Source organism: Triticum dicoccoides, chromosome 4B (assembly GCF_002162155.2).
Source record: "Triticum dicoccoides isolate Atlit2015 ecotype Zavitan chromosome 4B, WEW_v2.0, whole genome shotgun sequence".
In the NCBI taxonomy this organism is placed as follows: Eukaryota; Viridiplantae; Streptophyta; class Magnoliopsida; order Poales; family Poaceae; genus Triticum; species Triticum dicoccoides.
This window is the reverse complement of record NC_041387.1, coordinates 577,603,710-577,618,560: the sequence shown is the minus strand read 5'-3', so window position 1 is coordinate 577,618,560 and position 14,851 is coordinate 577,603,710. Positions and strand designations below refer to the sequence as shown.

Below are 14,851 nucleotides of genomic sequence, written 5' to 3'. Positions count from 1 at the left end.
AGGAGTCCGGACCCTCACGGCCACAACGGGTGGCATCGTCTTCCCCGTTGAAATGCCACATGGGATTGCCCCGATATTGGAGCGGTTACACTCCCCGCATTATGCATATTGCCATGACCTCGACTATCGTCAGTCCGGATCTGGCTAGTAACTTTATCCTGCTCATCAGGAAATGTATTTCCCTGGTATCCTCTTCTTGGGGGCCTCGGTGGCGCTAGCTTAGACGTGCCCTCGGCGGGGCGTTACTGAACTTGGGGAGACCTGTCCGGACTGGATCTAGAAGGGGGATGTCATCAATGTAAAACCACTCTGAAGGCCAGTTCTCTGGTGCCTTTTTGGGAGTGCCGGATAGGTATCCGGTCTCGGCGATACGCCATACTTCGGCCCCACCCACTTGACATAGGGACTCTCCCTAGTTGCGGGGGACAAGGCAGAAAAACTTCTTCCATAAACCAAAATGAGCCTCACAGCCTAGAAATAGCTCACAAAGGGCAACATACCCTGCTATATGTAGCACGGAAGCTGGGGTAAAGTTGTGCAACTGGAGGCCGTAGAACTCTAGGAGCCCATGAAGGAACGGATGAATAGGAAACCCGACGCCCCTTAACAGATGCGGAATGAGGCATATTCGCTCCTCTGGAGATGGATTAGGGCATCTCTCTGCTTGTTCCCCACCATTATAGGTGGCTATTCCGGCTCGAACGGGGACCATGAACGCCGATGGGAGAAACCCTTGGGTTTGTAGCTCTATCAACCGGCTATGAGGAACTGAACACTCTCCCCAGTCCCCCGGCTTCGGGCAAGGGGAGTGAGCAGAAGAGCTGCGACGACCGGCCATGTTGGAATGGTTTTTCCGGGGCGCTCTGTTGGATGCTTGCTCAGGGGGGAAGGGTGAGGTTCGGATCTGGGAATCCCCGTCTCTTCAAATAGACGTCTAGTCCGAAGGATCAGGGGTGGCAAATGCAAAAATACCTTGACTCCTCGCATTCGCTCGACACGTGGAAATGGTCATTATTAAGGCACTGAAGCCGAGGAGTACAACATTGACGAGAAGCTGGATATTGTTTGTTGTAATAGGTACATTGGAGTGTTTGGAGATGGAACCCGCCTTGCAATGCCCAAGACAAGACTGCGCGCCGGACTCATCGTCATTGAAGCCTGGTTCAGGGGCTACTGAGGGAGTCCTGGATTAGGGGGTATCCGGACTGCCGGACTATATACATCGTCCGGACTATTGAAGCGTGAAGATACAAGACTCAAGACTTTGGCCCGTGTCCGGATGGGACTCTCCTTTGCATGGAAGGCAAGCTTGGCGATCCGGATATTATATTTCCTTCCTTATAACCAACTCCATGTAAACCCTAGCCCTCTCCGGTGTCTATATAAACCGGAGAGGATGGTCCTTAGAAGGCCGATCACAATTACAATCATACCATCATAGGCTAGCTTCTAGGGTTTAGCCTCTACGATCTCGTGGTAGATCTACTCTTGTACTACTCATATCTTCAATATTAATCAAGCAAGAAGTAGGGTTTTACCTCCATCGAGAGGGCCTGAACTTGGGTAAACATTGTGTCCCTTGCTTCCTATTACCATCAGCCCAAGACGCACAAATCCTGACCCCCTACCCGAGATCCGCCGGTTTCGACACCGACACCTTCCTCTCTTGGAGGTACGGTCCTCGTTGTTCTTTGAATGAAGCTTTTCATTCTTCTTCTTGGGCTGTTGAGGAAGCAGTCTCTGGAAAGGGTCCGGACTCAGCAAATCCTTGTTCTTCGAATTCCTCTTCGGCGGCAGCTCAGATGCTTGAGATGATTGAGTTGTTGGAGGTCCATAATCTTCATCGTACTCCTCCTCCCCGTTGCTCTCATCCTCCTCGTCCTCCATTTCTTCATGTGTGGCCTCCTCCTCCTCCTCCTCCTCCTCATCGTGAACCAACCTAGACGATGAGGGAGCATGGCTCAATGAGGCGATGTGACCCTGTGTGGCTACAGGCTGATAAGCTTCAACCGACCCAGATCCAGCACACCCAAGCAGCCCTACCAGCTTGCGACAATGCTTCACGAACTTCTACACTCACAATGAAACAAGGGCATAATAAGTATCACGTTTATGTTTGCAAGTGAAGAAGATGCATCTGTTTTGAGGAGGTTGAAATTGTACCTTCATCGCGCCCCTCATTTTGTTCTCGGATTGTATGCTCCCGGGGATATCACCTAGTGCATCTGAGGCTTCAAAGATGCATCTGTTCAGCTCACCAGACTGCAACGACATAAGTCAGTCAAGTTGACGAATACAATAATTTAAATATAACCTCTCGGTTTAAACTTACCACTTTGTTGATGAGGGGGGCAAACTCCCTAAATCCACTGTGCATGTCTGTGATGCCAGTCTGGTAGGCCTGTTCCTCGGGGTCATCCCTCTCCAGCTCCGTGATGTCTTCCGCCGTCCACCGAGGCCTGAGACGAAGACGGTGCTTCTGGCCATCATCGTACCACTTCATGTGTCGGTCCAAGTAAACATCCCAGTTAGTCACCCTCCTCTCCATGTCTTTCTGGTACCTCCGTCGGTTCCACTCCGTCACATGAATTTTATGATGCTCTCCCCAGTCTATGATCGACTGATTCTTCTGCCGGCTCATCCTGCAAGGCATTAGCAACAAGAAACATCATAACAAAGTCGAACACAATGAATTCATGGGCACGAAGAACAAGGGCGGGGACTCACAAGTGGATCGCGTGGCCGCCGGTATCGGTGGGCTGGCTTGGTGGCGTATGTTGAAAAATCCCAAACTGCGTGGCCACGCATTGTGGCAAGTGCCACTCGACGGCACACACACAGTTCATGGGCACGATGCACTGCTAGAGACCACTGTCCTCATCGCACACTTTGTTCAGATCAAAGTCCCACTCTCGGTCATGATACGGCCACCAGGTTACCTATTACATATACGGTGCTAAGTTGCTAAGTTACCTACTACAATCAATCTTAGGTGAAGAAATCCAATATAAGTTCAAAAACATGAGGGATTTCAAGCAAATAATGCATCGAATCGGAAGCAAGTTTGCAAAAACTAATTGGAGGGATTGGAGGAGCTTACGTTTCTCTCTTCGGGGCCATCTCGATCCGCAAAAATGATCAACAAATGGTGAAGATCCGAGGAGGGGAGTGGAGGAGATGAGACAGGGAGAGAGGGGCGACTTGGGGGAGAAAAAGAAGAACTGCCGACGGGGGGAGGGGGAGGAGTGGGGAGATGGGCAGGGGCGCGGGGGTTTCAGTGGAAATAACTGCCCGGACCCTACCGCCAGGGGATCTGGCGGTAGAGTTAGACAGGCTACCACCAGGTTACCTGGCGGTAGGGTGCGACGGAGGGGGACGGCGGTCGTCTCGGCGCGCTGACGTGGCTAAGTACCATACCACAAGGGGCCATGGTGGTAGGCTGTCTAGCCCTACCGCCAGAGCCCCTGGAGGTAGGAAAAAGGGTCAAATCCCGAAATTTTTTCAATCCGGGGTCAGATCCTGAATTTCTATCGGAAAAGGGTCAAAACACGAAATTTGGCCACCTCTCCCGTTTCGGCCGGTAACTTCCCGACGCGCCTCTACATGCTGTGGTCTTGCCTGTCCAAAGGTGGGAATTGGGAACGTATCCGGTGCATCTGTTTGTGGTGCTGCCGGTAACCTCATAGCAAATTTTAAAATATTTTAAAAATATGAAGAAAAACAACTCAAGCACATTCACACAACGTCAATGTTTGTTGTCACAAAATTTGAAACATCCTTGAGGTGCAAAAATGAAAAATTTGACTGGGCCATATCTAAAGCCCAACGGAGTGATTTCAAATGCATATACCCACAAGGTAGGACGTATCAGTATCAAAAAAACAACAGACCCGAGCCTCCCGGGTCGCTCCTGGGCGACTATGGAGGCGTACCTAGCCGCCACCTAAAGAACCATCGGCCACCACCAGAATCCTCGCAACCGCCGGAGGAGGCCGTCCAACGGTGAACGGCGGTGGCAGGGCACTGTCCCATACCCTCTCTCCCCCTCCCAACCTTCATTGGCATGTGCTCTTGTTCGTCAGCACACTCAAAGCTGGATCAAGTGGGCACGTCCCTACTCATGGTAGCATTAGTGGCATCCACGAGGGGCCGATTTGATCCCATCCCTAGAGGGATCTGCTCGTGAGGTTTGGGCTGAAGATTGCTCCCTCTCGTGTTGGTAGCTAGCCACGTCCTACCAGATGTGGCAACATCCGGTTGAGCTTATGGTCCACGGTGGTCAGAGGGGCAGCTGCCATCCCATGACGTGGAAGCCTTGCGACGGGACGACGATGCATAGACCGTGTTGGCCCCTATGGTGACAACTTCAGGCTGCAGGTACAACCTTGTTATGGATTGTGGTGGCCACCGAAAGGTCTTTTTGAGGGTTTCTCCCTTCAGATCCGGTGGTTGATTTCAGCAATGTGCAAACTATAGACAACGACCTGATGCAAACGAATGACTGTGCAACAGCGGCGGTTGCACATCACATGTAGCTGTTAGGATCGTGGAAAAGTGGTGGTGACAACACATGAGCGACATCATTGGTGGTGCTGCTTGATCACCCAGTCTCAAGCTCCGGGGTGAAATCCTTGGTCTCGCCCGAGTTGGTTATACTTGGCAATGGCGATGTCTTAATGTCATTACCTTATTGGAGGCATTGCTCGGAGATGCTCACACTGGTTCTTCAGGGTGAAGACCTAGATTTTGGCCTTGTGTGCTTGGATCTGGTGACGGCAGCGCTTGAGTGTCGCTCCCTTTCTAAAGGTGTTGTTGTTGAAGAACTTCCTCATATGTGTGGTGTTATGAGATGGTTTGGACGGATATTGTCATTGTTGTAGTTTGTTGTTCACAAATCTAATAGCTTTGGGAGTTTTTAGTTTTTCCTCGTCTACACATAGCTTTGGTCTTATATGACTTTGCTATTTTTGGCGTGTTTTTGTGCGTGTGCGTTGGTGTTGGTTGTGTGCATCCTAACTATGCAGAGGCCGGGTATGTGCTCATTGTGTTTTGCATCCTCTTGGTGCTCCATTTTGAGCCATTAAAATTCACCCTTTTTCGAAAATCTAAAGCCCAACTTATATTCATAGTATTTAGTGTTAAATTTGTTATTTTTGTATCTCGGGCAATGTTTTGAATTTTGATTTCAAGTTTCGCAACAACAAACATTGCTGATGCGTGAATGTGCTCAATTTTCTCACATTTTTGGAACATTTTAAAATGTGCTACGGAGGTCCAGTGCACCGGTAGTACCATAAGAATTGGTGCACCAGATATTTCCCCATCGAAAGGTTCCTCCTCTACTCTCATTTAACTATGCACGAGACCGTTTCCTCTCTCTAACCCGAGAGAGAGGTGATCTTTAAGCGTGTTGTGCACTGCGGAGCTTGAGCAGAAATCATGGGGGGCCATGGGCTGGATGGGGGCAAACATAATTGCTTCAGCTGATTATGAAAATGATCCTAATACAAAAGATATATGTGCATGTTTTCTTGTGAGTTGGGGGGGCATGGCCTAAGTCGGCTCCCACGAAGCTCCGCCACTGCTTGTGCCCCCACTTCTCCTTCTGTAGATCGTCGCCCCTCCAACGTTGCCGACTCTACCAGTGTGTGGGAGTGCAGGGAGACATAGTTTTCTTGTTTAGGCAGGTTGTTGTCAGCCGCTTCGGCTCTTGTGGCATTGACGCACTATAAAGTCGTCTCTAGTGGCGTGTCATTGATGATAGTGGCCGCGTCTAACCGGTGAATCCACAAATGATGATGAAAATATGGACAATACATCACGTGGAGTGGAAGATGAAATGTTTGGTGTCTTCTCAAATGGTATATCTGTTGGAAATTTCTCCCCACTTGGTGACGATCTACCTCCATTTTGAGATATCTCCTTTGGTGGTGATGGAAGTGGTGTGAACTACTTTTGTTGATTAATTGGAAGCAAATGGTTGTGACTTTTTTTGGACGGGTGATCTATTAATGAATGGTTGATACGTCTCCAACGTATCTACTTTTCCTAACACCTTTTCTCTTGTTTTGGGCTCCAATTTGCATGATTTGAATGAAACTAACCCCAGACTGATGCTGTTTTCAGCAGAACTACCATGGTGTTGTTTTTGTGCAGAAATAAAAGTTCTCGGAATGGAACAAAACTTTGTGAGGATTTTTTATATCTATAAAGAGAATTTCTGGAGCCAAGAGCCACCCGAGCGGACACCTGGCTGGGCACAACCCACCATGGCGCGCCTGCCCCCCAGGCGCATCCCGGTGGGTTGTCCCCACCTGGTGGCCCCAATGACCCTGAAACAGGCTACAAATTACAGTATTTCAGAAAAAAAATCAGGAAGAAAGAATTATCGTGTTACACGAGATGGAGCAGCCGCCATCTCGTGTTCTTCATCGGGAGGCCAGATCTGGAGTCCGTTTGGGGCTTCAGAGAGGGGGATCTTCAATCTTCGTAATCACCAACACATCTCCATCGCCAATTCCATGATGCTCCCCACCGGGAGTGAGTAATTCCTTCGTAGACTCGCTGGTCGGTGAGGAGTTGGATGAGGTTCATCATGTAATCGAGTTAGTTTTGTTAGGGCCTGATCCCTAGTATCCACTATGTTCTGAGATTGATGTTGCTATGACTTTGCCATGCTTAATGCTTGTCACTTTGGGCCCGGGTGCCGTGATTTCAGATTTGAACCGTTTATGTTATCACCATTATATCCATGTTCTAGATCCGATCTTGCAAGTTATAGTCACCTAGTATGTGTTATGATCCGGTAAACCCGGATTGACAATAGTCGGGACCACTCCCGGTGATGACCGTAGTTTGAGGAGTTCATGTATTCACAGTGTGCTAATGCTTTGTTATGGTTCTCTATTAAAAGGAGGCCTTAATATACCTTAGTTTCCAATAGGATTCCACTGCCACCGTAGGGTAGGACAAAAGATGTCATGCAAGTTCTTTCCATAAGCACGTATGACTATTTACGGAATACATGCCTACATTATATTTATGAACTGGAGCTAGTGCCATATCGCCCTAGGTTATAACTGTCTCATGATGAATATCATCCAACAAGTCACTGATCCAATGCCTACAAATTTATCTTATATTGTTTCTGCTAAGTTACTACTGCTACTTCTACAAAATCACTGCTATCACTGTTACCGTTACTGTTGCTATTGCTGCTATCATCAAAACTATCATATTACCATGCTACTAATCACTTTGCTGCAGATAATTAATCTCCAGGTGTGGTTGAATTGAAAACTCAGCCGCTAATACCTTCAAATATTCTTTGGCTCCCCTTGTATCGAATCTATAAATTTGGGTTGAATACTCTACCCTTGAAAACTGTTGCGTTCCCCTATACTTGTGGGTTATTAAGACCTTTTTCTGGCACCGCTGCTGGGGAGCATAGCAATATTTGTTGATTCACTTCGGATTATTATCATATTATCACTATGAAGAATCTGAAGGACGCTAGACTAAGATTTTTCCCTCAAAGAAGAGGGAAGGTAAGGAACTGCCATCCAGCTCCGCTTTAGATCTACCTTCTATTATAAGTAAACTTGCAACACCACCACATGCTATTAATTCTGATATGTTGCAAGTTATTGATGATGCTACTTCTGCTATGAATGCTACTCATTATGATTCTAGTACCTTGCTTGATGATGATGTGCCACTAGGTGAATTTCTTGATGAACAAATTGCTAGAGTAAGACAACATGATATTGTTGAATCTGATGATGAGCTTGAAACTGAAAATCTTGAAACACCTACTAGAACCAGTCCTCCTAGATATGAATTGCCAAAGGTACCGGAAGGTTATACTATGAGTGAGGAGGCAACTAGGGATATTCTTGCTTGTAAGGATAGAGATGATCTAGAGAAATTATTATGCAAGTATAAAGAAAGATCACTGAATGCTAAAATGAAATGTGATCCTGAGTTTGCTACTTTACCTATTTTTATTGATGATAAGGATTATGAATTCTCTGTCGACCCAGAGTTAATTACTTTGGTTGAATCTGATCCTTTCCATGGTTATAAAACCGAAATTGTTGTGGCACATATTACTAAGTTGAATGATATAGCCACCCTTTTTGCTCATGATGAGAAGATTTGCTATTATTATATTCTCAAGTTATTTCCGTTCTCATTAAAGGGTGATGCTAAAGCTTGGTACAATACTCTTGCTCCTGCTTGTGTCCGTAGTCCCCAGGATATGATTTATTAATTCTCTAAAAAATATTTCCCTGCTCATAAGAAATAAGCTGCCTTGGAGGAAACATTTAACTTTGTGCAAATTGAAGAAGAGAGTCTCCCACAAGCTTGGGGGAGGCTTCTCCAATTTCTTAATGCTTTGCCTGATCACCCTCTTAAGAAAAATGAAGTACTTGATATCTTCTATAATGGACTAACCGATGATTCTAGGGAATTCCTAGATAGTTGTGGTGGTTGTGTTTTCAGGGAACGAACTATTGGGCAAGCTAAAGAATTATTGAATAACATATTGAAAAATTATGATGATTGGACTCCTCCTGAAACACCTATTGAACCCACTCCGAAGAAGAGGGGTATCTTATATCTCAGTCCTGATGATATGCAAGAGGCAAAGAAATCTATGAAGGAAAAATGTATTAAAGCCGAGGACGTTAAAAACATACCACCTATCGAAGAAATACATGGGCTTGAAGCACCACCACCACCTAAGGTGGTAGAGGTAAAATCTTTAATGAAATTTGATGATAGTGATGATCCTCGTAATAAACATCCTAGTCAATGCCTTTATGAGTTTGATAATTACATTAGAAAGCAAGATCACTTCAATGCAAATGTTATGAAACAATTGAAATACAACTCTGATATGATTGCTCGCTTAAGTGACTTGTTATTTAGAATCTCAAATGATGTTAGAGGCGTAGGAAAGCATGCCTCTATGGTTCAAATTCAATTAGAACATGTTGCTAAATCTCAAAGGGAGTTACTTGATGAAATTACAATAATATAAGTGACTTTGCTGTTAGAGTAGCAACTAGAGGAGGTAAAATGACTCAGGAACCACTTTATCCCGAGGGACACCCAAAGAGAATTGAACAAGACTCTCAAAGAATTAACACTGATGCACCTAGTCCTTCTAAAAATAAAAAGAAGAAGAAAAATAATAGGACTTTGCCTGTCTCTAGTGAACCTGAAATAGAAAAACCTCCTAATAATGATAATGAAGTTTCCATTTCTGATGCTAAAACTCAATCTGGTAATGAACACTCGCCTTCTGATAATGAAAAAGATAATGATGAGGTTCATGAAGACACTCAACCAAATGAAAAAGAACCAGACAATGATGTTGAGATACAACTAGCTGTTGACCTTGATAACCCACAACCTAAGAATAAAAGATATGACAAAAGAGACTTTGTTGCTAGAAAACATGGAATGGAAAGAGAACCATGGGTTCAAAAGCCTATGCCCTTTCCACATAAGTCAACTTAAAAGAAAGATGATGAAGAATTTGAACACTTTGCTGAAATGACGAGGCCAGTCTTTCTGCGAACTCGCTTAACTGATATCTTTAAAATGCCTCCTTATGCAAAGTATATGAAAGACATCATCACAAACCAGAGGAAAATACCGGAAGCTAAAATCTCCACTGTGCTTGCTAATTACACTTTTAAAGATGGAGTACCTAAAAAACATGGAGATCCGGGAATACCAACTATACCTTGCTCCATTAAAAGAAACTATGTGAAAACTGCTCTATGTGATTTGGGAGCTGGTGTTAGTGTTATGGCTTTTTCTTTATATAAAAGACTTGATTTGAATAAACTCACACCTACTGAAATATTTTTGCAAATGGCTGACAAATCAACTGCCATACCTATTGGTATTTGTGAGGATGTGCCCGTTGTTGTTGCTAATGTTACTATTTTGACTAACTTTGTTATACTTGAGATGCCCGAGGACGACAACATGTCGATTATACATGGTAGAACCTTCTTGAATACTGCAGGGGCTGTTATTGATTGCAACAAAAGCAAGGTTAATTTTCATATCAATGGTAATGAGCACACGGTGCACTTTCCAAAGAAACAATTCCAAGTGAATGGTATTAATGTTATTGAAAAATCTCCGACGATCACTATTGGAAGTTTTCAGCTACCTCTACCTACTGTTAAAAAGAAATATGAAATGCTTATTGTTGGGGACATTCATATCCCCATTGAGGTAACTTAGTGATTTATGAAAGTTCTTCGGTTTCATGCTAATCGAAAGTGGTTGTTAATAAGACTTGATCAACCTTATTAATGGATCATTATTGAGAGGTATGAAGTTGATGAATTTAGTAAGCACTACCTGCTGTCCCTACCTTTTGTTTTCTGTTTTTATTAGTCAAATAAAATAAAATGCCATGCTTTTTCTGTTTTTTGAGTTTTCCATGCAATAAAAAAATGACCAAAAAATAAAAGTTCCCAGAATGCTCAGAAAATTTAATATGATTTTTTCTGAATATTTCTGAATTTCTGGTGCAAATAATATCAGAGGGAGGTGCACTAGGTGCGCATAGCCCACCAGGGTGCGCTAGGACCCCTAGGCGTGCCCTCGTAGGTTGTGGTCCCCACTTGGGCCCCTGACTTACTTGTTCTTCCCACATCAATTCATTCACCCAGAAAAAAACACTATCACTCTCTCTCTCTCTCTCTCTCTCTCTCTCTCTCTCGTGTTCTTGCCCCCGAAACCGCGGATTTCGATCTCTTTGCTCAAAGCTCCGTTTCTGAAACTGTTTTGGGGATTTGTTGCTTGGTATGTGACTCCTCCATATGTCCAATTAGTTTTTGTTTTAGTGGTTTATAATTAGAATAATTAGATACTCTTGGTGTTACTATAGATGAGCTTCCATGTTGAATTCTTAGAGTTCTAAGTAGTTTGAATGATTGCTATGGCCTCTATACATCCCTATGAGTAGTTACTATCAATTTTGTGAAGTTTTGCTAATAAATTTTTTGTCACCAAAAGTTTCCAGAAATTGTACGCGAACATGATGAACCTTTTTGGAAGGAGTTCTTCGAGGAGGACGTCCTCAGAGGCATCTTCTAGCAGCAGCTCCGTTCGTTAGCCTTATGTTGAACCAAGTGAAAGTTCCATTCGAAGTGCTACCATCAAAACATGCTTATGACCATGCAACGATTATATGGTGAGTGTGGGTAGTAAGGAGGAATTTGAGCAATATGTTCACAATGCCGATCTCGGTCCCTACATTTCAGATAAGTGCGACCAACACCTCATCCTCACCGAATCATTTGTCAAAGGATTTAAATTCTTTCCCCGTGAGTCTAGGGTGTCATTTAAACTGTATGAAAATCCATTTACCATCTCTAGAAAGGTTTGCTCACCTATGTAAAATCCCATTCTAGGGTTCGCTCGATGAGCCACCTAGGTCTGAGTTTGAAATATTCTTGACTAGTCTTTGCTTTGGTGAAACTAGGAGAGTGACGCAAGGTAGAATAAAGAGCATACATTTTCCTGCAATTCAGTACTTCGCATTATTTAATGGAAAATGTATTGTAGGCAAACAAGATTGTAGTACACTTTGTGCTCCTGATCTGAGCCTCATTCACACCGCTCTCTACGGTAATAGAAGTTATAATCTTGGAGCGATTGTTGCACGTAGGTTACAGCACAACACTGGTAGTGGATATTTTTATGGTGGAATTTATGCCACACGCTTAGCCAGAGGGATGGGTGTTTCACCTTTACCCTATGATTCTATTTTACCCACGCAGTACCTAGACTTCGATGCTATGAAATGTCATAAGATTCTGAGGGGTGATCCTCATAATTTTACTTATAATTTGACATTTAACAAGAACTTCATGGTAGACACATATTTTCCTGCACCTACTCTCTTTGATGTTCATAACAGGGGAAGATATTACGTTCTTGAGAGCGAGGCCCGAGCTCATAACACAGCGGTTGTGGCTGCACGGTAGGCTAAGGCATCCACACCGGGAGCCTCCGCAAGCTACCACTCCGACCATTACATAGGCTACTGACCAACTACCAAGTTAGGCCAAAAGCCTAAGCTTGGGGGAGTATGTATTCCCGAACATTACATTCATGTTCACACATTTCATCCCAGTTGTTGGTGTTCACACTTTTATATTGTATCATCCATGTTTAATTTATTTTCTCGCTTTCTTCTTGTGTGTTTGAAAAACTTTGAGATAATCCAAAAATATTTTTCTTGCTTCTTTTTGATTTTTTCCTAGTTTAAATTGTTGTAGCACTAAAAATAAAACCCAAAAAGATTTCCTTGTTCTTCTTTTACTTGTTGGGAGCTTTCCCGTGTAAATAGTTTTTCTCGTTTTTGCTTTTCTCTTTTCATTTGCTCATTTACGAAAAACCAAAAACTCCAAAAATATTTTAGTGTGTTTCTCTGAATTTCTTTTCTTTTTATTGAGTCATACCAAGGAGAAGACCACGATGAAAATGTTGAGTGGCTCTCATTTGCTTTATTGTTTATCTAACAAAGAGCCATATTACCTTGTGTTCCCCTCTTGAATATTTTTTTTGCAGATTCCAGTGTATTCCATGGCACTCTTGCACTATTATTATTTTCAAATCCTTTGGTCGTGCAAGTGAAAGGCAATAATGACGATATTAGATGAACTGGTTGTGGCAGAGAAAAACGAGTATGAACTCGAGTTGTTCTGTTTTTGTAAATATGTTTAACCTAGCATCCATGATTCAGCCTATTATGATCAAACATGTCTGCAATGACAATTAGAGATTATAGTTCCTCATGCCATGCATAAGTAGCTAGCAGTGAATAATGACTTATCACTACAATAAAAACCTCCCTACACCAACGGATATCTAGCAAAGATGATGGCATATGTGTTGTTCGGCTCAACCTCCCACCTCCCACGACGAACCAACCTCCCATGATGATAACGCATATCCATATCCAGAGGCACCTGCTCCGCAAAATAGCACGCATCCAAGAAGAGTTGTAAAAAAGGCAGATCTTTCTCTTCGCCGATTCATCTCTCACCGGCCGTACTCTCCCAACCTCTCTGCTCGGATCTCAGGCGCATCTACATTCTCCACGCCCCCTCCATGCACCCCCGCATCAACCCAGTTGCCATGGGTCACCAGCATGGCTCCCGACCCTCATCTAGTCTGACGATCAGATGGGCCGGCGTCTCCGCACGCGTGACTGCTGGCTTGTGGTCGATGGTGTTGCTCGCTCCGCCCAAGCTATCCCGACCTCGCGTAAGGCACTCATCCCCTATGCTCTCTTACCCTTCCCGCCGCTGACCACCTACATGACCATTGTGCCTCATGCATGAGCCCAAGGGCGGGATACACACGATGCACATTGCCTCCATGCCTCTTTTCCTGGTGTCTGAATGCTGCCTCCTGTTATTCATGACCGCCCGACCCTCTGCTGCAGCTGGCGGCCAACATCGTTCCCCCAAGCACCGCCTCGGCATCACTCTCCCAACCACGATGGGGTTCTTGACTGTGCCTCCAGCTCTGCCAAGGACCATCACGATAGTGCATTCCTCTCCTAATTGAAATCCTGGTACATATTCTCTGCCAATGCATGTGCAAGTAGTGTGTATTCCTCTTCTTGTTCATATATGCAGGTATTGTGTGCTCATTGGAAGTTGTTAAGTATTTGTCAAATATAAGGAGTGGGAAGCACAACAATGAACCGCAGTCCAGTTTTAGAAATAATTGTTCATATAATCAAATGGAGGATTGCTCATCTTCAGAAGTGAAGTAATGAACTCTATCCAAAAAGTTAACTTCTGAAGGAAATATGCCCTAGAGGCAATAATAAAGTTATTATTTATTTCCTTATTTCATGATGAATGTTTATTATTCATGCTAGAATTGTATTAACCAGAAACTTAGTACATGTGTGAATACATAGACAAAACACAGTGTCCCTAGTATGCCTCTACTTGACTAGCTCATTAATCAAAGATGGTTATGTTTCCTAACCATAGAAATGTGTTGTCATTTGATGAACGGGATCACATCATTAGGAGAATGATGTGATGGACATGACCCATCCGTTAGCTTAGCATTATGATTGTTACGGTTTCATTGCTACTGCTTTCTTCATGACTTATACATGTTCCTCAGACTATGAGATTGTGCAACTCCCGAATACCGGAGGAACACTCTGTGTGCTACCAAATGTCACAACGTAAATGGGTGATTGTAAAGTTGCTCTACAGGTGTCTCCGAAGGTGTTTGTTGGGTTGGCATAGATCGAGATTAGGATTTCTCACTCCGTGTTTCGGAGAGGTATCTCTGGGCCCTCTCGGTAATGCTCATCACTATAAGCCTTGCAAGCAATGTGACTAATAAGTTAGTACGGGATGAAGTATTACGAAATGAGTAAAGAGACTTGCTGGTAATAAGATTGAATTAGGTATGATGATACCGATGATCGAATCTCGGACAAGTAACATACAAATGACAAAGGGAACAACGTATGTGGTTATGCGGTTTGACCGATAAAGATCTTCGTAGAATATATGGGATCCAATATGAGCATCCAGGTTCTGCTATTGGTTATTGATCGGAGATGTGTCTCGGTCATGTCTACATAGTACTAGAACCCGTAGGGTCCGCACGCGTAACATTCAATGACGATATGTATTATGAGTTACGTGTTTTGATGACCGAAGTTTTTTCGGAGTCCTTGATGAGATCACGGACGTGACGAGGAGTCTCAAAATGGTCGAGACATAAATATTGATATATTGGACCATGTTATTCGGAAACCGGAAGAGTTCCG

The 14,851-nt window shown here is 44.0% G+C and overlaps 1 protein-coding gene across 1 annotated transcript in view; it reads right to left on the bottom strand.

The window, feature by feature from the left end:
- Nucleotides 1-2,846, bottom strand: part of LOC119292832 (primary amine oxidase 2-like) — a 44,704-nt gene extending 41,858 nt beyond the window's left edge. The window contains exons 1-4 of the mRNA XM_037571528.1: nucleotides 2,728-2,846; nucleotides 2,333-2,642; nucleotides 2,164-2,262; nucleotides 1,940-2,070 (exon numbers count right to left, since the gene is read on the bottom strand). Of these exons, the coding sequence (XP_037427425.1) occupies nucleotides 1,940-2,070; nucleotides 2,164-2,262; nucleotides 2,333-2,642; nucleotides 2,728-2,846 (659 nt within the window). The remainder of the gene's footprint in view (nucleotides 1-1,939; nucleotides 2,071-2,163; nucleotides 2,263-2,332; nucleotides 2,643-2,727) is intronic.
- Between the last annotated feature and the right edge of the window lie 12,005 nt (nucleotides 2,847-14,851).